Raw genomic sequence first — 24,942 nt, forward strand, 5'->3', positions numbered from 1 at the left:
TTATTTCTGTATATGTTTCTTAAATATATGTTTTTTTTTTTTGCATATAAATTACTCAATTTAAGTCTCAAGTATATGTGTGCAGGAATTGACTTCTCAGCCTGGGCAGGAAGGCCCGCCCAAAGCCAGCTGATTGACAGCTTGGCCCTTCAAGGAATAGTAATAGGGGAAAGAATAAGGAAATGAAAAGGGATAAAAAATAAATTACATTATATAAAAATAAATAATACAAAAAAATACAGAAGGCATAGAGTAATTTAAATGCAAAAAAATATATGGTTTTAAAAATATATACAGAAATAAATATGAAAATGAATGAAAATGCTTACAATTATTATTTTATTTGTAATTTCCTTATTCTTTTACAGATTTATTATTTTTTTTATGGCACACCTATGACTCCATAAAAGGCAACAGATAAAGTGATTTGTGACCACTGACAAAACTGCAACTGTACCTGAATCTCATTTATTATAGTTGGTAGGGGTGACACATAATATTTAGTCAGAATTGTACTAATTTGACACAGTTTTAGGGTTTATAATCTCCATGTTCTGAGGTATCTGGAATCAACTGACTTGAGCACTCCTTAAGAAATTCATATGAAATCACAATCCAGCAGAGACGAGACGGACTGAAGAAAACGACCAAAGACGTGCAGTTTTCTTTTGTAAGAAATGGTATTTATCAGTTTCCAAGAGGTATATACAGGCCATATGTATACTGTTCCATATGTATGTAACATAAAAAAGGCAATAAAACAAGTGATGGATTGTTAACGTGACATGCAGTACAGTACACTCCCCCCTGATAGCTGGTAAACATGTCTGTAACCAATAAATCCTCTTTAAACAAGCACAACGATTTCATTCACCGCACGCCAAGACAGACTTTACAGTAAAAAAACAAAACGAGAATAGAATTCAAGACCGGAGCGACAGGCACTGAACTCAATGACAAAAACAAAGAGCTCTGTAATTCTGTAATGTCTCTTAATGTGTTACGTCTTTCTACAGCCTATTGGTTTGAGTCGAGAGTCAACAAATTCCCGACCAATCACATCATTAGTTTCACTTCTGATCATTCAGGCCGATTAATCTTACAGGATTAAATGCATTACATTTACATTATAACCTTCATTTGATGAAACCAATAACGTGATAATGGCCTAATGGAGAGACGGATTGAAGTGATGGGACACACAGTGTTGTACATGGCATAGTTTGCTCGTCCACGGTGAGTCTGTCCGTTCTGTGAGGTCGGTCTGCGGGTCGATAACCCGCCGCTCAGTCAAGTCTAACCGATGGTGACGCCAAAGCCGCACTGGAACTTGTTCTTGCGGTGGTTGAGGAAGGTGCAGAGGACCAGAGAGAGCGGCAGCGGGAGCAACTTCTTTTCTAACGTTGCACCGACTACCCAGTTACTGTCTATGGAACCTGGAAAAGGAACAGGAGATGGAATTTTAGATTTTATAAACAGTGATGTAAAAACATATCTGAACATTATATATATATATAAACTTTTTTCAGACAATTTTTAAAAACTTGTTTCAGACAATTTTTAAAAAAACTTTTTTTCCGACATTTTTCCGACATTTTATCTTTTTACTTTTTTTTCTGAAATTTTTCAGAAATTTTTTTTAAAAACATTTTTTCTGATATTTTTTTTAAAACCTTTTTTCAGGCATTTTTCTGGATATTTTTTTAAAAACTTTTTTCAGACAATTTAAAAGAAAAATTCTTCAGACATCTTTTTTAAAAACTTTTTTTTCGGACATTTTTCCAATAATCTTTTTTCAGACAATTTAAAAAAATAATTTTTCCGACATTTTATTTTTTGACTTTTTTTCCAGACATTTTCTCCAATATTTTTTTGACTTTTTTTCTGACTTTTTTTTAAAAACTTTTATTCAGACAATTAAAAAAAAATTCTTCAGATTTTTTTTTTTTTTTTTTTTACTTTTTTCGGAAATTTAAAAAAAAAAAAACTTTTTTCAGACAATTTTTTGAAAAACTTTTTTTCAGACAATTTTTTAAAAAACTTTTTTTTAAAACTTTTTTTTTTTGAATTTCTTTATGACATTTTTAAAATCAGACAATTTAAAAACAATAAATTCTTCAGACATCTTTTTTTAAAAACTTTTTTTCCGGACATTTTTTAGAATCTTTTTTTTCAGACAATTTAAAAAAAAAACTTATTTTATTTTTTGACTTTTTTTCCAGACATTTTTCAAACTTTTTTTCCTGACATTTTCTGACATTTCTTTTTACTTTTTTTCCTGAAATTTTTCAGACAGTTGTTTTTATTTTTTTAAAACTTTGTTCAGACATTTTTCTGACATTTTCAAAAACTTTTTTTTTTTTTTTTTTTTCACACAATTTAAAAAAAAAAAATTCTTCAGATATTTTTTCGGAAATTAAAAAAAAAACTTTTTTCAGACATTTTATTTGTTTTACTTTTTTTCTGACTTTTTTTTTTTTTTTTAAATTTTTTCAGGCATTTTTCTGGACATTTTTTTAAAAACTTTTTTCAGACAATTTAAAAAAAAAAAGAAATCTTCAAACACCTTTTTTTGGACTTTTTAAAAAACTTTTTTTTCGGACATCTTTAAAAAAAAAAAAACTTTTTTCCGACAATTTTGAAAAAAACTTTTTTTCCGACATTTTATTTTTTGACTTTTTTCAGACATTTAAAAAAAAAAATCCTGACATTTTTCTGACATTTCGTTTTACTTTTTTCAAAACTGTTTTCAGGCAATTTAAAAGAAGAAATTCTTCAGATAATTTTTTTTTACTTTTTTTCGGACATTTAAAAAAAAACTTTTTTCAGACAATTTAAAAAAAAACTTTTTTTCCGACATTTTATTTTTTTCTGAAATTTTTCAAACGGTTGTTTTTATTTTTTTTAAACTTTGTTCAGACATTTTTATGACATTTATTTTTACTCTTTTTAAAAACAATTCTTTTTACTTTTTTTTCAGACATTTTTTCCAATATTTTTTTTACTTTTTTTCTGATATTTTTTTAAAAACTTTTTTTCAGTTGAGTTGAATACTTCTTCTACTGCTGTTTTTCTGTGGTAATATAACAATTACTCCCTCTCAGAATATAATTTGCATGACATTTCACAGCTAATGCTAAAGCACAGCAATGACTCTTGAAGGAAAGTTGCTCATTCACTTCATTTGTCACTACCGTCTTGCCTGGACGTATAAACAGAAACCAGGACACAACATTTCCTGTCACATCAATCAACTCTACAGATTTAACAGGTGATCTTTTAGATTTTCCTCTGTAATCTATAATAAACATACTTGGCTGCTGGAAAAGTAAAGACTCCCTGTGCAGGATGGTCACCTTGGTAATGGAAGTGTTTAAATAGAGTGTGTACACGCGAGTCGTACCTTTAAACAGTAAATTAGCTTTAGGCACATCTAGCTGGTAGCCGAACGACACGCTGGTGTCTTGCATGCGGGTGCTCCCCTCAAACTCCACGCCGAGCTGCAACTGTTGAAGAAGAGCAGACAGTTAGTTGCCTTCAGCACAGCAAAAACACACCTGGATGGATCAGGGAACGTTTACTCATCTAATTATGAAGGCTGACAAACAGGAGAAGAAAAAGGTAACAAGTTACCTGCTCGTTGGCTTTGTGATAGTATGAAGCGTGAGCCCCCGCTGAGCCCAGTGTCAATGTAGCGATGTAGTTACTGCCTGTAAACAGAAAGGTCAAGTCAATACTGGTTCAACCATTAATCATTAAAGGTGCTAAATGTGAGATTGGAAGCATTTCTATTGCTTCCGCAAGGCTCTCAACATGGCGACGGCTGAGCTAGCTAGCTTGCAGCTAACGGGATAATGTACAGCGTGCCGGTCAATAAACCTCATGACCCACTCGCTGTACATTATCACATTACACGGCTTCTTACTGAGAACTGCGTCCGTAGCAACGGTCTGTTATACATAGCGGCGGCCTGTTACACCTAGCAGCGGCCTGTTACACCTTGCAGCGGCCTGTTACACCTTGCAGCGGCCTGTTACACATTGCAGCGGCCTGTTACACATAGCATCGACAACATCGACAACAAAGCTGTGTAATAAAGAGGGAGAGTGACTTCATTCTCTGCTCAGGTAGACATTACTCCTCTATATCTTTACATAACAAATAGCTGTTTGTTGCTATATTAATGCTCTGGATATCGTATAGAGCACCTTCAAGTCCAACTAAACTGGATCCAACCTGCTTTACAATAACCTGCGTCTCACCTGTGTATCTGCCGACTAACGACATCACGGTGCCTTCCTCTCCCGGCCTGCGGTGGTAAACCAGCTCCCCTCCCAGAGCCAGAGTCGGCGTTATGGACTGGAGGTAGTGTGTTACAACAATACCTGACGACAGCAAGACAACAAGAGGTGCTCAGGGTCAGAACAAATCTGTGTTTTTTGGTTAAATTAGATGTTTACTTTCAGAAAATTAAAAACAATCCTAAATCATTTAAAGGATAGAAAGTAGTTTCAGTCTTTGGAGGACAAAATGATGACCTACCAGAGCCGACGAGGACGTCTGGGTTTCCAAGTGTAATCGTTGCAGTGTAATCTTCTCCCTTAATCTCAGCATCGCCTTGCCAGTTCACAAACTTGTTCAGTTGTGTCTGAGGACATGATGGAGTGTGACAAAGTTAACATTATTGTCTGACGGATACTGGATTTTTAAGGGCAATAAAAATCTATAATTAAAATTATCAGCTGGTAATCATTCCTTTACATCAACACATAACATAAAAACACTTTTGGTTAAGATCTACATTGCTCTCTGGTGGACAAACTTAAAATCTGCCGATTTATTGGTTTAGCAGATCCAGTTAACATCATGCACAGTGAGAGAAATCAGGAAAAATTAAATAGAGATAAGCTTGTCTATTATATATTACGGTACAAATGGTATTAAAGTTATATAAAAAGGTCCAAACAGGGGGAAACGTTTTTTAGTTTTAGCTTTACCTGGAAGGCCAGTTTGGATCGTATTCCGCTGGAGATCTGGTGGATGACCTGGGCATTAAGGCTGCCACTGTTGTCCATGTCTCCCACCATGACTGGAAAAAACTGAACAAAAAGAGCATTTGTTTTACAGTTTATACAGAAAGAATATATAAAAACCTTTCAGATTCAGGCTGACTTTACTGCAGCGTACCTCTGCTGGACCCATCTGCTTTGTTCCGACGTATGTAGCGCCGAACCTGTAGGTGGAATCTCCCGTGGTGCTCAGCAGCACCGTGTGGTTCACCTTAAAGAAGGTTTAAAAAGGATACTATTAAAAAATTAACCTTTTACACATTTGCAGTTTTATTTGACCAGAAAGTCTCAAAGATCTCTTTTACAAGAGCGACCTGACCAAGGTAGCAGCCATACGAAGTCATAACACAATAAAATACAACATATACAACATGATATACAATAATTCACATAAAACAGAAGCACAGCTGTTTAACACAGCGGCCTCTGAGGAAAAAAATATTTTGTGTATCAGTTAGTCAAAGGGGTAATGAACAGACCAAAAAGACAGTTTCAATTAGTGTTGGTGAAAATTTCTGATGGAAAGAAACTCAACTGACCTGGAAATGGTTGCTAAGGCCCTTGTTGACAACTAGTCTGACGCCCTCCATCTGCATAGGGAACACCTCTGAGAAGAAAAACACGGATGCTGTTAGGTGCAGAAAAGACACGTAGGAAAGCAAAACTAGGTAGTACAGGTATAGAAATATTAATTATTTAGTGTATAATTATCAGAAGCAAGACTTCTTAAGCTTTGACTCAAATGACTTTCTTCAATTATCTCAGTTCACCTTTACACTTGCGATGACACTCATCAAATGCACCCGGGTTAGGCAGAGGGTTTTCTGCCTCCTGCTCCTCTCCTGAGGGTATAATGGAAGAGACTGGAGGCATCCCGAAGCCTGGCGGCACCGTCAACCCGGGGGCGGCAGCAGCACCGCCAGAGGCAGGTGGTGGGGGGTTGGGGGAGCTGGCAGCCAAAACACTGCCCATTCTGTCAGAGAGAAATAAAGTAAGAGAGCAGGTGAGTGACTGGGTTGAAAACAAGAGAGAATGTTTGGCTGTTGGTGCCGTTGAGTATTAGAAGGTACATCAACACAGGAGAAAACATTAGCAACATTAGCAACGTAAGGTTGTAACATTGGGGCACTCGCGAGAGACAGATTTAGAGAAAAGAATCAGCGACGTAGAGGCCAAGATATCCTCTTGACCACATCCACAAATATTCTGGATCCTACATTTCACATAATGCAACGAATAGTGTCTTCCATTAGACCTCCGTGCCTGGTTGACCCCTCACATATAGCAAACAATTTGTAATGTAAGTATTGCAAAATCACCGATGCAGCGTTCACGCCCTGATAAGGTAAGATAGAACTTTATTCATCACAAGGGAAGTTGTTGTGCAGCAGTTGCCGTACAAAGTAGGAAAGAGAATAAGAAGTATAAAAATATCAATAAACAGATATACAAAATTAAAATGTACACAATGACAAAAATATAAATAAGGTTAACGGTAAAGATAATATGTTGCCAATTTCTCAAATTGCTTCTCAGTGAGTTGGATATGTACTAGAAGTATTAGGATGGACGGTAGAGATGGTAACAAGTCACCTGAGAGCACTGACAATATAGTATTATATCCATTAGTTTTTTTCGGTTTAATTCCCTTATACAGCTGATTAAGGGGACAATACCTGCTTTTTCAGGCATTTTCTATATTATCAATACATACTGTATATCCAAGCTTTCAGAAACATCTGATGTTGACGTAAACGCTATCGGGAATGGGAATGTGACTTCACCAACTGCAAGTCGGACGTTTTTGGAGGATAAAGGGTAAGAGTGCTGTCCGCTGGCTGTTTACTGTGTGTAAAAACTGTTTGCTCTAAGTGTCAAAAGCTAACAAAAAACACTGCATAGAGGCAAAAGAGGACGGTCTGCAGGACAGATAATAATGCACACAGTGTACTTTCATAGACTAAGCTACTGGAGATACCTTGCACTATACTCATTTTTAACAGGCTCTTCTGCACTATATTCACTTTTTTTTTTAAATAGTCCTGTATCACAGTTGTTACCCTGCACTATATTCAGTTTTAACAGTTTTCTTCATCTCCTTGTATTTTTATATCTGGTATATTTTTTTGTACTGTGTACTTTACACTACTAACTTTTTTACTGCCTTTTTACTTACATGATTTTGCATTATGGAACTGTGATGCTGGAAACTTGAATTTCCCTCGGGATCAATAAAGTTACTATCTATCTATCTAACTCATATAACAAGATCACAACACACCCTGATGACATCATCAGGATTTATTCTCTCAAAGCTTCCCTCAGAGCAAAACAAGAAACTAAACAAACTGTGTGACAAGACTCAGACTGAGTAGTAACACCTCCCATAACGAGTAACCTGATCTTCATCATTTGTATGGTTACAATAGAGTGGAGTGCCCCTTTAACCTTTCACAGATCAGGTTCATTCATAGGAAGTTGGAGCAGCAGCAGCAGGTAAAGCAGTAATAAGTATCAATAACATTATGGTTCCCTTATAGCATCGGGATTAAACGTGAAATATTGCCAAAAAGGTGCGTTTGCTTTTCGCTTCGACAATAACTCCTCTGCCTCCTAAACCTACTACTCTGGGCTGACAGACCAGATGCATTCACGGTCAGTATGTTGTGTCCGTCGCCTGACTATCGATTGAAAACACGCTGCTGATACGCCAAAATGAACACAAAGGGTCAATTAATTTTATTTATTACTTAAAGGCTACATGCCTCTGTTTTTGTAATGTTCAAATGGTTTAATAAAAGAGTGCGTTTTGAATTACATGGGATTTATTACTTTTTTTACCGTGGTATCGAATTGGTATCGAGAATCGTATAAATTCATTGGTATTGGTATCGACTACTAGATTTCTGGTATTGTGACATCCCTATACCAGACATAAAAATACAAGATGAAGAAAACTGTTAAAACTGAGTATAGTGCAGAGTAACAGCTGTGATACAGGACAAATAAAAAAGGGAATATAGTGCAAACTTATTAGTAAAAAGACACAAGTAAGTAGTACACATATTAGTAAAAAGACACAAGTAAGTAGTACACATATTAGTCATATATTACTCATATAATAACCTGATCTTCATCATGTGTGATGTTACAATAGAGTGGAGTGCCCCTTTAACCTTTCACAGATCAGGTTCATTCATATGAAGTTGGAGCAGCAGCAGCAGGTAAACAGGCTAATAATAAGCATCAATATGTGACAGAAATAGGTGAGAAAACCAGTGTTGGCTAACAGCTTTCTTTATGAGCTGTAGCTGATGTTTGAATGAATCCTGCCTCACCTACAAGCTACAGTATGAAGAAGTTAGCTTTATCTAGCTAGCTTCTAACCAGCAGCAGCAGCAAACAGCCTCAAAACAAACAGCTACTGGAGGTGAAGGAAAACAAACACTACATATTGAGAGTTCAACTGACGAAAAACCAGCTTCCCATGTTTCCATTTAACCCTTTTATTATATAAAACACACAGCTAATGTTGCTACTCACGTTGTGATTTCCAGAGGACGATGCAGCCGGAAGTTGAATCCGGTAACACCAGGAAGAAGTGAGTGACGCTATTGCCCCGCCCCTTTTTTCTCAAGACGCGTTCTGATTGGATGGCAGATCGTGACCCTGAGTGATGATTGGCTGAGACACCTGTCAGTTGATTTTATGTGTCAGAAGAATTGAAGGCGTGGTTTTAAGTCGACGACGTCACGCTTCTACTCGGACGCTATTGGCCAGTCGGAGTGTCGTCAGTTGTAAAGGGGCGGGATGTTTGACTCTGAGGTTTCTGATTGGTTGAGAGCTTGCCGATAGCAGAGAGGTGTAGTAAAAATGTTATGAAGGGAATACCTTCAAGGTCAAATGGCAGCCAGAAGGTCTGTAGGTCACAGCTTTCCCTTAATACTCAAAAGATGACTTTCTGGTGAATAACATTCTCATTCTTGGAAAATTGTATTTGCACAAATCCAAGTATATGAAAATGAAACCTAGGTTTAATAGTAGTAGGTTTAACCACTGGCGCACTTTACACTTAATTTACACTATAAATCCTATATACCACTTTATAGACTGCACATATGTACATATTACATTTATTTATTGCACATACATTTATTTATTGACAGACTGTACACACTATGTTCACCCATTCACTCTGTACCTTTTATATCTCTATTTATTGTTTTCATAATTTTTGTTTACCTGTACCTCTCCTGTGTTTCACTCTCTTTGCTGATGTTTGCTGATGTTGCTGCTTTGGCACCTGAATTTCCCTCCGGGGATTAATAAAGGTTCATCTTATCTTATCTTATGTGTTTCATTCTGAGTTTCTTTCTTACGTAAAAAGCCCTTAAAGTCATGAAAAACAAAAATGCATTGAAATTTCTTAGTATAATAGAAGAATATGAATTACAGGTACAGCCCCATAGCCCTTAATTTAATTTATTATTATTTTCATGTATAATTTTACATATTTTATCTGCTCTTGTTCTGTATGCACCTTGTCATTTTACTCTAATGCAATGATCTATGAGCCACGTTGTTTGTAAATTTGAATTTGTTAAAAAAAACAAAAAATAACTTCTCAAAATAATTTTTTTTTTGTTGTAGCTGACACACAATAGTGCCTCTCTCTTTATCCAGCCACACTACACACAGCAGCAGTCCTCAGGGGCCACAGAGCCCTACACACTGATGAGGGAGTGGTGCCCAGTAATGGTGCTACTGTAGAAGTACTCTAGTGGTGCAAATTCGTCAATTTACCAAAAAGCAACTAACACACAGCAAACCTTTTGGTGGGCGGGACCTGCCAAAATAAATTAATAAATAAATGACTCAATAAATACATGTCAAACAATACAATTGTAGCAGAAATATAAAAAAATCAATGCAGAAAACCTGGTTTAAAAACATCAAATTATCTCCATCCTCCTCGGTTCAGGTAATTAGACACTGCTTTTGCAACAGCCAAGAGACCACATCATGCATCTGAATCATGCTGCAACGCAATAAAATAGAACACAACAGGCAGCGTAAATTTCAGTTCAATTTATTGAATTTTAGACCCCCTGCATGTATTTCCAAGTTACAACAGTAGAGGACAGAGTGATGAGCACAAGTCGCTGAAACACCTTGTGCCTCTTCAATGCTTTTTATAAGGAAAGAAAACAAACAATGCAAGAATGACATTTTTTTTCTGGTACCGCCCGATCGTTGCAGAGTTTTATTCTAATGGTATGAAAAGGAAATCATGGGACAGTGAGGGAGGAAAATAAATAGACATCCAAAACATGGTGTCTGGTTTTAGGTTATTACAATTGGAAGGTCCAAAATGACACTTGAACATGGGGCTGAAAAATTGTTTTTGGGAGAAGCAGGGCCACCAAGATAAGTACAGAGAAGACTGAACAACTCAAAAATTGGGATTTTTTTTTTTTTTTTTTTTTAAAGATATCATACATTTTAAGTATGAGGGATTGACTGAACATTTTTGCAAGCCAATTAACACTCCTTCCTATCCACGTTGGAGAGAAAATACTGCATTTGTATCCTGAGCTACATTAAAAAAACAAAAAAAATTGAGAGCCAATTCAGAGCTTTAACACCACTGTTTTCTATCCACGCTGCAGGGGAAATATGACGGATTTAACCCTCAGCTTACTACAATAATTCTGCTGAGTTCATCATTAAGTTTGGCTGAAACAGCCTGAAGCGTGGGTGAGTCTACATTAGTGCAGCAAATTAAGAGATCCAATTCAATTTAGCTATGCACAGTAGAAATATTAGGGGCAGTTCAGCCATTAATACTAGTTTTAAGTCAAGAAGTTGACTTTTTCCCACCAATTTATAATCCCAAAACTGCCATTTTTCAACCAAATCCTCACCCTTTTCATTTTTTGTTTTTGTTTAACAGTTACCCTTTTCAAATAAGTTTGACAAATATCCCTCCCACCCCCGTCTGCACTCCTGACTCCACAGGCCGGAGTGCACACACACACACACACACACACACACACACACACACACACACACACACACACACACACACACACACACACACAGACAGACACGTCTCGACAACACCAGATGACAAAATCAACACTCAACATTCATAACTGCATTCATCATGACCTCCGTTGTGACCACTGGTTTATTACAACTTGCATCTTAGTTTTGTAGCTTCAGTCATCAGTTTTATCGTGTATGATAAAACGTGTCATAACCGATAGAACGCGGCTGGAGCTACAAAAAGTTGAGTGAAGTTGTAATAATTTTTCTTTAAGGAGTTGAGTGTTTAGAGAAGTTAATTCAAGCTCCAAATCTGAGATGATGTCTAATATTTAAATATCCAGGAGGAATTTGGAAAATTCCACAACTATCCCCACCAAGTCTCTACAGGTTGAGCTATAAATCTGTGTGTAATCTTTGCTGTTATTTGGGTCACAAAGGAGATCATGGAATGATTGTCAGGGACGTGATCGGGGACATAAAACGTAGAAAAAGAACAGAAAAGTGGAAATTTGACATTAGAAGTGAGATTTATGTCCACAAACGTGAGCTTATGGAGGAAGAGGGAGATGGAAAAGGAGAAACGATAAAAAAATAAAATAAAATAAAAGATCACATCCCTGACAACTGTAAACATCCTCCATACTGATATTTAAGACATCGCTCATCGCCCGACAAAAACACAAAGACGAGTCTGCACATGAAAACACAGAAACAACAAAAAAAGACATACAATTACGTTTATATGCAGCCTCAGACTGTTAACAGGACACTTTTATTCTTCTTCCAAATTATCGGTCAAATTGGCTCCAATTTCTCTTATGGATGCACCGATACCGGATCGGATATCGGGCCGATACTGACTCAAATAGCTGGATCGGATATCGGTGACAATGGGGCCGATTTATTCAATTCAATTCTGTGTTTATACACGATAAACATTATATACTGGAATTTTAATTCCTGTTTCCTAATTAATTAACTAATATTATTTTTGAATATTTTTTACCAAGTTGCTGGTGCATAATTTATTATTTTAATATTAATATTAAAGAACAATTAAATAAATTTATATCCATGTATTTATTGGTCACATTTTGTTTTACAAAGATAGGAAAGTGATGTTTAAGTCGAGCCTGATGTTGCCTTACACATAACAGAATGATCCCAGTCACCTACCCACAGCGAGGCATACAGCTTATTGATTAAATGCTGGTACTCAGTATCGGCCGATACTCAAAGACCAGGTATCGCTATCGGGAAAATGTTGGATCGGTGCATCCCTAATTTCTCTGAAACGATCAGATTTTCTGGTTTAGTTGAAGCTGAATGTAACCGTGATGATTCTTGACAAAACTCAGCCTGTCACAGCGTCAAACGTTCATCTCACGCCTTTTCTCTTTCACTCAAACACACACACATCTTTTTCAAACAGTCTCCTGTATCTCACATACACACGCATACACACCTCACCTACAGGTCTCTCTCACACACACACTTATACGTCATTCTCCTTTTTTGGTTTTGCTTCAATGTAAATCCATTTCAAGGAAAAAAAACAAAACAAAAAGGAACAAAAAAATAAAATTCATCCTCCTCCTCCGCTCATGAAGCAAAGTATTTTCTTTTTTTTTTTTTTCTTCGTATAATTGTAAACGACTAGTGTAAACAATGAATCATTTACAATTTCTGTTTCTTCGAAATGATTCGTAACACCTCGTATTAAAGATTGCCCTAGTGGAAAAACGGATCGAGTTTGCTGAAAACAAATCGTAGCACTTTGATGATCCGTCACGCAAACATGGAAACCAGTTCAAGAAGATCAAAGTGCTTCAACGCTTTCCAGAAACTCTCTCCTGTATAACTTAACACTCTCTCTGGCACTTAAAACACTAAGTAGCTTATAAGGAAAAAATAAAAAACATTAAATCAAAGCTTTTGTCTTTGCTTTAAGTACCAGAGAGAAGGAACGATTCAAGACGCCCAGAGAGCGTCTGATAAAACACTTGGCTTCTGCAAACCCACCCCAAAAAAAAAACAAGTTCCCCAGTGCTAAAGCCTCACACTCCCCTCCCTCCCCTCTGCAAACTGCTTTAAGCAACATCAAAAATAAATCTTAAAAGCAAAAATACTCTCTTTTTTATGTCATTTTTTTTATCATTAGTGACACTCTGTAAAAGGGGAGGACAAAAACAAAGAAGTCACAGCTGCCTGTTCAGAGATGCTACAATTTCGCTTTCAAACACAGAGCCCACCCCTCGCTTGTTTACAATTATAAAACATAGCTGTGCTGGGGGAAACTAAAGAAGAAGAAAAAGATATCGCTGCTGCTGCTGCTGCAGAAAGACTTTTCTAATTTTAGTTCAATTGAAGGTCAATGTAGGCCTTTATAGACCGAGCAGGTTTCATCACCCGGTGGTCCGTGAAATCATTTCTTCATATCCAATTTCATAAAAGCAAAGTTTCTAAAGCAACAGCAGCAATACAAATCAAGAGCTTGGCATTCAACCACTGGGATAGAGAGTATTCACATTGGCAACTAATACATTCACCAACTTCAATTTTGTCATGATGGGGCTCAAAAAAAAATCTTAGGGTTTGCAAAAAATGCTCCTGTAATTAACTTGTATTTCCACACGTTATAACTGAATCTGAAGCAGTCAGCGGGGGGGGGAAATAACGATAGAAATGATAGAAATTGAATTATTGTTTTGCACCAACTTCCACAAAAACAATTTATTCCTTTGATCTGTCGATTGTGTATCAGCTTAGTAATGTTAGTATCAAAGCTGTTGTGAACCAGCCTCTGATGCATCAGTCCTGTGCTGTAGCAGCATGCAGGAGAGGAAACCAGCTTTCCATCTAGCAGCTACAGCGGCCGACGGGTTTACAGTATTCACCAGCCCAGTAGGGGTTTATATTTTTATGTAAAATAACCTCCAGACAAAAGCTGTCTGCAGGCAAACTCACCAGCAACAGCCATGGTGTAACAGCACGAGGCTGCTCTTCATCTCCCGCGCCATTTGCAGGCTAACATCCATGAATCAGTATGCGGGGGTGGGGTGGGGTGGGGGGCTTGTGTTTTTAGCAGTCTTCTCGTATTAACTCTGCTCATGTATTATTCATAGTGAAAGGGAAAAACAGTCACGCAGTATTTAAATAAAGCTGCCCTTTTTTTTTTATTGCAACGTTCACATTAAAAATAAACGTTCACATTCAGGATGGTTTATAAGGTTTCAACACACCTCTCAGGAGGAGAGAGAGAATGTGTGTGTTGTCTTTTTCCCTTGCATAATGGATGTTTAAATAAACTCGGGTTACTATTAAATTCATCGTATTTGTGCTCGTACTCTGCTGCGTGACAGCAGGCTGTGAATGGATGAGTGCACATGGGAGTAAGTAAGGCACTTAAGTGACGACAACAGTGTTAAGTGGACAGAACGATGGCTGGTGGAAGTGCACCATTGTAACATTAGACAGAGAGACCGACCTCGCTGCCGATGGTGAAAACTGTCTCCGAGAACGACGGGGTTCAAAACAGCTTTGATGCTCATTTGCGCGTCTGTCTCTGTTTCAACAGGAAGTGCTATCTAACCAAGATACATCCTAGGGAAATATACGCTATGCTCGTAAGCTCAGGATGCACGGTCGAATTCTGAGTTTGGTGCAAAACAATATAGTTTCTCAATTAATAAAAAAAAAAAAAAAGATTGGCAGCTCTCTTTGAGGAAAAGATAAGGAAATGCTTAAAAAAAACAAAAAAAAAAACAGCCTTCACATCCATTCGACAGGCTCTGAAAACAAGTGAGCAATGTGAAACTGAAAAGTTGCCAGAAGCCTGTGTGCAAGTGCTGATGTCTGTGCAAAAGCCCGGTGCGTCCTGGAGGGGAAATGAAACTCAGGTTAGGAAGACGGCTCTTACATTTTTAAAGAGGACCCATTGTGCTTATTTTCAGGTGCATAATACATGCTTTAACGTTCAAAATATGCTTTACTTTCCTCATACCGGCTACACTGGAGCACCTTGTTTCAGCATAATAGGTCCTCTTTAATTCAGTAGAAGTATAAGAATGATCTCAGAACATCTCACCTGTTTTAAGTGCTGTCCTGTTGGCGGCCTGGTTTCTCCTCGATCTCCTCCACATCACAGTCGGCGCCGGACGTGTGGAACTCGGCCACATAGAGGCTCTTGTCGATGCTGCTGGGGATGGGCTTGATGTCGGTCACCAGCTGGTCTTCGATGGACTTCAGGTTGAAGCGGTCTTCTGATGTGATCAGGTTGATGGCCAGGCCCAGGTGACCAAACCTCCCTGAGAGTCAGAGAATATGTTGGACAATGACGTCTTATAACCATCATATTTACTTTATCTATTCGTAACCAAGACAGGTTTTAAGTCTTAATCTACAGTAGAAAGAAAGCAAAGTCAGATCCTGCATGCTGGAAAGTGTCCATAGATTACCATAGTGAAAAGCAAACGAGGCAGATGGAGCTGTACTTATGTCATCCCACAGGAAGAACTGGTACACATAAAGTTGAACACATTTGCATCAATTTGAACATGTATTAAAAGAAGCTACTGATTGTTTGTATTTCTATGTTCATCATGATTCTTCTTCTAAAGCCTGTTTTTAAACCAGTTTTCACAATCGAGACAGTGAAGCTTTAATAGAATGAAGCAGTGCGCATTATTAAAAGGCGTCAACAACATACCTGATCTTCCAATACGATGGAGGTAAGTCTCAGCATTCTTGGGGAAGTCGAAGTTGATGACCACATTGACAGCCTGGATGTCAATACCCCTGGTGAAGAGATCTAGTGGAAGAAATAAGATTTCAATCTCTGAAAACGTCTGTGGCTTTCTGGCTAGTTAAAGACTAAAAGGCCAGTTTTGAAATGTGGTAGTAAACAACAACAACAACAACAACAACAACAACAACAACAACAACAACAAAAAAAGGAACTCACCAGTGCAGACCAGGTTTCTGCACAGTCCATTTCTGAAGTCGTGGAACACACGGTTTCTGTATTCCTGAAAAACAAACGAGACATAAAAATGCTAAAAAAGAGACTATTGGCTACATAGATGGACATAAAAATTCCAAGATGCATTTTCTGGCCATTTTGCCTTCAGTATACAGCTCGTGACAGGAAACCGAGAGAGGGTGGACGAAAAAAGACTAAGTCCGTCGGACAGTTTGGGCCCGTCGGTGAGTGTCCGTCAGCTTAGTTTTTGCGGTGTGTCCCGCACCGTCGGCTCTAGTCTTCCCGTGTCTGAGTTTTTTCTTACAATTCAGCATGTTGAATCGGCGGCTGCGCCCATCGGTGAGAGAAATCACTCTGACACGAGGGGAGAGGAAAGCAAGCCTACGAGTAGTTGGCCGTCGGCTGTAGTCTTTGCAGTGTGTGTTCGAGTGCAACCTTTTGGCCGAGACAAAGGCGACGTGTGGCGACGCAACTGGTGGCCGTCGTCGCCGTTAGTTCTTTGATGTCGGGTTGGTGTGTCTGGGCCTTTAAGGCAACATTTCTCTCAGTTGTTTCTTGTCCTCACCTGCATCATCTTGGCATGGATGTAGAAACAGGAGTAGCCCAGCTGAGTAATCTTCTTGGCCAAGAGCTCCACCCTCTGAGTGGAGTTACAGAAGATAATCGACTGGTTGATCTGAAGCTGTGATAGAAGAGAGAGAAAAAAAGAAAATGTTAAGGATCACTACATTAGCTTTGTGTCTTGTGGTCCTATTCTGATCAAAACTGGCCAATTTACTGTTTAAAGAGGAATTGGAGTAGGTTGTTAGAGATGTTAAATTCCACCACCTGGGATGCAACCTTAAAAAAACCCAGTAAACTAGATATTTCAATAACTAAAAATGCTCTGCTTTACTGTGTTGCCACTGGGGCCACTTGTGTTTATGATATAGTAAACCACACAGAGGTTAAAAGAAACTCTTTCAACACTGCATTACGAGAAGAAGTGCCTTTGTGGCTGCAAGGCTGGCAGTCTAACATGCACGGACGGTGAATATAGAGTTAGTCAGTTACCCTGGAGAACAGTGTGTTGAGGCAGTGGACTTTCTGCCTCTCCGTGACGTAGGCGTAGTATTGAGTAATGCCCTTCAGAGTCAGCTCCTCCATCAGGTTGATCTCATATGGTTTCTGAAGGTGCTTGGCCTACAGCAAGGACACATGGACAATAAACAGATTAGAGTGTGCAGAGACATCACAATTGTACAAGCATGAAGAACTTCCCTTAATTAATCAAATATGTTGTTGTCTGGTCAGTTTGTTTGGTTTATTTTGCGCTATAGGAGTGTAATATTTTAGCTTTACTTAAGTGAAATAAGTATTTACATATGTAGTTTCCTTAAAAAATGTCCAAAGGACATTACAAAAGACTTTTACAGAATCTAAACAATCAAATCCTGAGACTTTCGGCTGAATTATTTTAGACGAAGACAGCCTTGGAAAAGTATACAACAGACAAACAAAAACACAGATCTGGACTCAATGTGAGAACAGCTTGGTCTGCAGTGTGAGCCAAGTCGTGCCAAGTGGCCACGAGCCATCGTGCTGGCCCGAGTGCTACAGCAATTAGCCGACTGCTCACCATGAACTTCTGCACACTGATGGGGAAGGTTGCAGAGTAGAGCAGGATCTGCCTGTTCTTGGCCAGGAAGCTGATGATATCCTCGATGAGCACCACAAAATCCTGAGACAGCAGCTTATCCGCCTGAGAGGAAACGGGAGACAATTTAACATGAAGTGGGGCAGTGCTGCGCTCCGAAAAACAAACTGCTGAACACGGAATGACAGACTGGTTAAAAAAATCTGATGGGAATGAGATGCATTTGACAAAACATACTACTGATTATGAGCAGATTTCTTAGATTTTATTGTTTTGTTTTATTCATGCTTACCTCATCCATCACCATCATCTGGACTCTATCCACCTTTGCCACTCCCTTCTTTATCAAGTCCAGGATCCTACCAGGCGTGGCGATGACCACATGCACTGAAACGGGAGAGAAAAGGTGAAACACCGAAATATGATTGTCATTTTGTGTGTATCATTAAAACGATAACTTTGGTATTTTTCAACCCTATTTTCCCATGTTTTTTTGTCTAAGTGACTAATGGGGACAACACTTTTTGAAATTGGTCCAGTATTGAGGAGGATGCTGCAGACGGCAGCAGCTAAACATGCTGTAATGTAATAATTTGGGGCAACCTGGTACCGTCAGTTTACGTCCACTAAAAGTGACAGGCTCAGATTGTTATTATAAGTCTCTGACAACATTATGGAAAGGACCCTAGAGAGAAATAAAACCTTTTTCTTACTTTTCGCTTTCCGTTTGTTTTTGTGTCACGTGACTTGTTCCGGGAAGAAACAACAGTGAAAAAAGATTTTCAATGTCATGGCTGAATATTTAGCTGATTTTGACGATGTGGAAGCGACGCAAGATTTCAGAGCGAGGCTTCTCGGAGCAAACACAAACAAACAGACTGGATCAAGCGTAAGGAAAGAAAAAAGGTTTATTTCTTTGTAGGGTCATAATGTTGTCAGACACTTACAACAATCTGAGCCGGTCAGTCGCAAAAACAAGCACTTTTAGTGGACGTAAACTGCCGGTACCAGGTTGCCCCGAGCAATTAAATTACAGCTCGTTTAGCAGGTGCCTTCTGCAGCGTTCTCCCTCAATACTGGACCAATTTCAAAAAGTGTTATTCCCATTAGTCACCTAGACACAAAAACATGGGAAACCAGGGTCCAGGTTGAAAAATACCTGGGTTATCCTTTAACATTATTAAAGTGCATGTTGTACACTATTAAAAAAATAATCAGAAAAGAACCTTTTTAAACACAGGCTGAACTTCACAAGCCAACAACATGCAGATTGGATTTACTTATTTCTGATATTGTGATATTTGTCAGCACATGGCACTGTGTGTGTGTGTGTGTGTGTGTAGAGGGCAGCAGCCCTTTCTGGACAAATTAGCATGAAGTAGGTCAATGAGATACACTGTGGCTTCTTACCGGTCTCATCCAGACGCATGATGTCATCTCGCAGGTTGGTGCCCCCGGTGGTGGCCATGACTTTGACTCCCCCCAGGTGTTTGCTGATCTGGATGGAGATCTGGCTAACCTGCAGTGCCAGCTCACGGGTGGGCACCATGACAAGTGCTAGGGCATAAAAAAGAGAAAAGATAACATTAGGATGGACACTGGGAGGGTACAGATAACGTAGTAAGGGGACGAGGAGGATAGAGAGGAAGCACGAGCGAATAAAAATGACGATCAAAGGAACAAGGGACAAAAGTGAAGTCAACGATTGAAAAGATGAGAGAGGAAAAGGCAGCTGTATAAAACTACAGGCAGTGTCTCACCCTGTATGTGGTCTTTTTTCAGGTCTATTCTCTCCAGCAGGGGGATGAGATAGGCTCCACTTTTTCCTGTTCCGTTCTTAGCCCGAGCCAAAATATCCCGTCCAGACAGGGCGATGGGAATGCTCTCCTCCTGCAGGGAAACAAAAATATTATCTTTAGTCTCATTCTGTGACTACTGAAGTGTCATAATGCTGCAACAATTCTCTCATCTACATAATGGATTTGCATTGTGTAATCAGCCCTTTTCATTAAAAAGATGTGAAAAATCAATGTGAATGTAAATGGGTTCTCTGGGTACCCACGAGTCTCCCCTTTACAGACATGCCCACTTTATGATAATCACATGCAGTTTGGGGCAAGTCATAGTCAAGTCAGCACACTGACACACTGACAGCTGTTGTTGCCTGTTGGGCTGCAGTTTGCCATGTTATGATTTGAGTATATTTTGTATACTAAATGCAGTACCTGTGAGGGTTTCTGGACAATATCTGTCATTGTTTTGTGTTGTTACTTGATATCCAATAATATATATTACACATTTGCATAAAGCAGCATATTTGTCCACTCCCATGTTGATAAGAGTATTAAATACTTGACAAATCTCCCTTTAAGCTACATTTTGAACAGGAAAAAAAGGAAATTAACTATGGACAATCATGCATTAACCCAAATTAAATATTTGAACTGACTGAGAGCCCTACTATAAATATATCTATCTGCTAGCCAAACTCCTCAAGACTATAGCCATGGGGTATCCTGGTCGCCTAGTGGTTAAGATGCATACCAAAAACCTGCAGCCCCTTAGCCTAACCCTGGTTCGAGTCAACAAAGGTCGCGATGTTCCATTTAAATATACAAAGAAAAAGACTATAATTACCAAAGAAAATATCCTAAAAAAGCCATTCTCAATAACTGCTGTTAAGGCATGACAATCACATTTAGGTTCATCTGGTTAGCAAATACAATGTGTCAAAAAAAAAGGAAGCCATACCTGGATAGGGGAAGGTTTCTCCCAACCCATCTCAAAGATGCCCATCAGGAGTTCTCTTTTGAGACAGTAATCTTCAAATTCATTCCCCTTAGTGGACGTCACATCCTGCAGGAGACACAGAATGGTTAGGATGACAGTGGACAGTTTTAAGACACAGCAGGATAAGACGAACCGTTATCAAGTTTGACTCACTGAGGTTTTGACCCTGTTGTCTTTGGGAGGGAGCTTTAGGCTCTTTTTCCAGTCATCTCCAAACTTGATGCCTCCTCCGTCCTGAGCGGCACCGCCTGCTATCTGGGGTGCACCCAAAGCCTTTCCTTGAGTTGTCGGTGCTGGCTGGACTGAAGCTGGTTTGGTCTGTCCTCTGAGCTGCCCGTTCTGCTTGCTCAGTCCCATGACAACTGGGCCAACGTTTTCTGTTCTGGCGGTTGCCATTTTTCCTCACTTATGTTTTTTTTTCTTCAAAGTATTAGATTTTTGCCTCTTAGGTTTTTCTTTTTAAAAATTCTCTTCAAAAGTAAAAAAGTTTAATAAAGCATTAACAAACAATATTCTCTATTCTTTTTAAGTCCAAAGCTTTTACAACAGAAGTCAATTCGTAGTATTTACATATACACATGTACGTGCAGTTCGGTCCCCTTCAACAACAGAGTGACTGACGTACAAGAACAACAACAAAAAAAAACAACACTTTTTTACACAAGAGCTCTTCAAAATGAAGAGAAATTTGCATTCATATGCATGAATATACTTGCCCACAATATAGAAAAATTATATGTGAACAAGTATCAAAGCGGTTCAAGTCCTGAAATAGAACAACTAAGGCAATCTGAACTTGGGGAACAGCCTCTTCGATATAATCTTAGTTCAATGCTTAAACTTCTGTTTCTAAATTGAACAATATTTCCTCTTTCCACTTTGAGTCCATAGAGTTGCTCAATATCCCTGTCCTTGAAAAAAAGGATGTCCAACTTTGTACAAGTTTTTCCCCAAAATCATATAGTCTGTAATTCTCTCTGTTTATTTCCACTGTGTGGATATATATCGCTCCACTGTGTGAAAAAGAAATCCTGGATTCACAAATACAAGGGGTTTTCTAGTCCAAAGCCAAAAAGCTTTCCACCCCTTTTTAGTCCTCAGTGTGCGTTTCCTTTCTCCTCCAGGTGTTTGACCCTCTCTCCCCAGACACCACAGGTCTCCAGGTCGGTGTGTGAAGTGTGCGAGTGTGGCTGTGATCAACCCGCTGCCTCCTCAAAGCCAGCCAACAACTCAAACTTGTAACCTAAAAAAATCCAACCAAAAGGTTTTTAAAACAAACCATAAGCAGTTGATTAATCACTCAGGCAATCCGCAGAAACAAACTCCAATCTGGTACACTGTTTAGGTAATTCATCAAATAAAAAGTACCAAAAATGTCCTTAAATATCAATATGATTTTCTCAGTTTTATATCATGGATTGAAAACTAAGATATTGTTGTTGAATCAGACTACAAGTAAGGCTCCAAATAACTATTTTCATTATCAATTAATCTGCCTTTTACTGTCTCTTATCCATTTGGTTAATAAAAATGTCAGGAAATTGTGAAATTATTTTTCTAAACCCCAACTTAAACAATTACTCCATTATGATAATAATTACCAATTTATTATGTCAATTTCCTCATAATTTCAGCTCTATACTTGAGCCAGTAGTTCTCAACCTTTTCAGGATGTGACCCTTCAAAAAAAAAAAAAATGTTACATGTTGAATAGATAAGTTGTGGTCTTGAGAGAGATGTTCCTTTCTCAGATAGTTTCATGAACTGTTTTAGAGGCCTATAAAAGATAAAAATAGACAGTCTAAAAATTAAACATTTTTATGTTGCACAAATATGTTTTCTCCTCATCTATGTTGTTAATAATCTCACAAACCCCTCAGGTTGGGAACTGGTGACAAAAGCTATTTCAATACATCACTTTTTGTCTCTGGTAACTTGTGATGGGGCGCTTGTCATTGCTGATACAAACATTGATATTGAGATATCAAGCAATAATGTAAATAATAGCTAGCTACGTGCAACTTTGCTAACAAACACTACCTCGCTACACCTCAGTGAAAGGCTTTAACAGCTAATTCACTAAATGGTTTGGTTTAAGATTGCACAGGTGAACCTGCCAGGTGTCAATCTTCTTCTGAGGCCGATTAGTAAAGCCAAAAACTGCCAGGATTTAAAAATAAGACTGACTGACCTACAGTAAAGACTCTAAAGGTCTGACTGGAATACATTTAATAATAATTACAGTATATAACTGCCAAGTGATTCGAAGCTGCTCCGACCATGTTAACTTTAACCTTAATTTAGCTAGCTTCACAACTAGCTTCACGACAGCTTCTTCCCAGCTACAATAAGACTGGTGGCAAAGGACGTTAAAGAGGGACACAAATACCCTACACCTCACCTACATACCATTATTGACACACAGTACATCTGAATTGAATGGACTGAAATGCTGTGCAATATGCTGCCTTCCACTGTGTAATTGTCTGAAATATATTAATTATTATTTTTTTTTTTTTAGAGTTACAAGTTCTTTTAACATGGTCGTGGAGCACATATACATACTGTATATTTGTATTCTGGGGGTATCGTTCCTAGCAGAAAGGTAGTTTAGTTTATTTATTGACTACACTGAAGGCGTTTTATATTTTAATATTTTTTTTATTTATTGTGTTGAGTTGAATGTGCTACTTATTTTGTACTGTAATTACCTTGTGCCTGTTCTACCTTTTTTCTTTTCGTAAAGCTGACTCGGTGTAAACTGCTCAGAATACCAATGTACTTACAGGAGCAAATGGCAAATAAAACTCTTGAATCTGGAATTACCTCTGTTTACATTACATCTATTTTTATATTTTATACTTCTAGTGTAACACTTCTGTTTATATTTATTTATTACATCTACTTTACCTGTTTTATTTGCTTTATAACTCTGTGTGTGTTTTACCTGTAATATGTTTTGTTTAGTCTTGTCAAGTATTTGTTTTAAAGCACTGACCAGAAGTGGCAACTGTGAATCTCTTTGTATTTAATACAATGACAACACAGCTTTCTATTCTATTCTATTTAGATAACTGCAAACTACCTCACCCGTTCTGGTTTCCATTCACATGAACGTCAAGTTATAATAATTATTCTCTTAATTTCCCAACACAGTTGACATTTATTAAATTTAAAATATCAGAATCGTGTTTATTGCCAGGTGTAAGAGGTATACACTAGGAATTTGCTTTTGTTGTTGGTGCAAGTTAAACAGTATAATAACAAAAGGATAGATAAAAACGTTAGAATAAAATAAGAATAAAAATGTTTTAATTCTACCAATGTACAATATACAAAATAAGCTATAAACAAACACCTTAAGTGTGTTACTTGTCTTCCTTTGTGAGTCAATAACTTAAAACCGACGCTACCTGTAATGCTGCGTCTCAGGTGAGTCAACATTAGCACCGTTGGGCTAATAACGTTAGCTAAGCCAGTGTTAGCTCGAAGCTAAGGAGCTAACCGCTAAGCTAACTAGCCGTTACAACACTTACAGACTTAAAGTGTTTTTAATTACGTAAATATGACAATACGTGTAAATTAAAGCGACTATATAACATTTAAACGTCGTTAACGATGCGTTAGTTGTCATTTGTATCGTTAATTACGTACGGCACAATTAGCTAGCTTCGTTAGCCTCGGAGCTACATTAGCACAAAGCTAACGTTAGCTGCTGTGCTAACCAGCTGAACAACAACACGGGGATGTTGTTAACGGACATTAGACGGTTATATGTGACGCTACACTTACCTTAGTTTCTCTGTTATTTTACACGGTGATACTCGGTGTTGCGGTTGATCGACTACGTCCTTTTACAATTCGCTTTGATAACTGTTTTTGTTTTCTTGATGATAAATCTCCTCTATTGTGTTTCTTCCTTTTAAATCAACATGGTCGCCTTCTTCTTCGTCTCCTCTTCCTCGGCTGTCTCTCTCTCTCAGCTGTTTATTATCTCATGTGACGCTCTGTGACGCTGCTGCCACCTGCCTGGCACACTTAGGTACTGCAGGTTGGACGTCTATGGCAGCCTAGAGGTCAGCAACCTTTACTATCAAAAGAGATATTTTAGACACAAAAATAAATAAATAAATAATCTGTCTGGAGACTATAAGGTAACACAGTTTATAGTCTAAGTATATAGTATATAAGTCTAATGTACGGCCGAACATTAGGGCCACATTGAGGGAAAAAAAGATCTGAGATTTCCGGAATAAAGTCATAATATTATGAGAAAAAGTCAGAATATTACGAGAATTAAGTCAAAACTTTACCAGAATAAAGTCATAACTTTACGAGAAAAAAGTCGTAAAAAAATTACGAGAATAAAGTCATAACTTTACGATAAAAAAGTCGTAATATTACGAAAATAAAGT

General features: G+C 38.1%; 2 protein-coding genes across 2 annotated transcripts; both read right to left on the reverse strand.

Moving 5' to 3' along the window:
- Positions 1-322: 322 nt before the first annotated feature.
- tomm40l (translocase of outer mitochondrial membrane 40 homolog, like) lies at positions 323-8,752 on the reverse strand. The gene is made up of 10 exons (XM_037795035.1): positions 8,613-8,752; positions 5,840-6,042; positions 5,609-5,676; positions 5,188-5,280; positions 4,998-5,099; positions 4,543-4,648; positions 4,263-4,385; positions 3,634-3,710; positions 3,404-3,506; positions 323-1,436 (listed from the first exon to the last, which is right to left on the reverse strand). Exons 2-10 carry the CDS (start codon positions 6,039-6,041, stop codon positions 1,297-1,299), a joined length of 1,014 nt encoding a protein of 337 aa, XP_037650963.1. The 5' UTR covers position 6,042; positions 8,613-8,752; the 3' UTR covers positions 323-1,296.
- Positions 8,753-12,666: 3,914 nt separating this feature from the next.
- Positions 12,667-24,546, reverse strand: LOC119503263 (probable ATP-dependent RNA helicase ddx6). The gene is made up of 13 exons (XM_037794951.1): positions 24,320-24,546; positions 20,681-21,770; positions 20,489-20,593; positions 19,498-19,627; positions 19,148-19,294; positions 18,030-18,124; positions 17,720-17,842; positions 17,155-17,283; positions 16,667-16,783; positions 16,084-16,147; positions 15,829-15,930; positions 15,208-15,427; positions 12,667-14,997 (listed from the first exon to the last, which is right to left on the reverse strand). The coding sequence occupies exons 2-12, from the start codon at positions 20,921-20,923 to the stop codon at positions 15,213-15,215; spliced, it is 1,470 nt and encodes a 489-aa protein (XP_037650879.1). The 5' UTR covers positions 20,924-21,770; positions 24,320-24,546; the 3' UTR covers positions 12,667-14,997; positions 15,208-15,212.
- Between the last annotated feature and the right edge of the window lie 396 nt (positions 24,547-24,942).

The sequence above is a fragment of the Sebastes umbrosus genome, chromosome 15 (assembly GCF_015220745.1).
Source record: "Sebastes umbrosus isolate fSebUmb1 chromosome 15, fSebUmb1.pri, whole genome shotgun sequence".
Taxonomy (NCBI): domain Eukaryota; kingdom Metazoa; phylum Chordata; class Actinopteri; order Perciformes; family Sebastidae; genus Sebastes; species Sebastes umbrosus.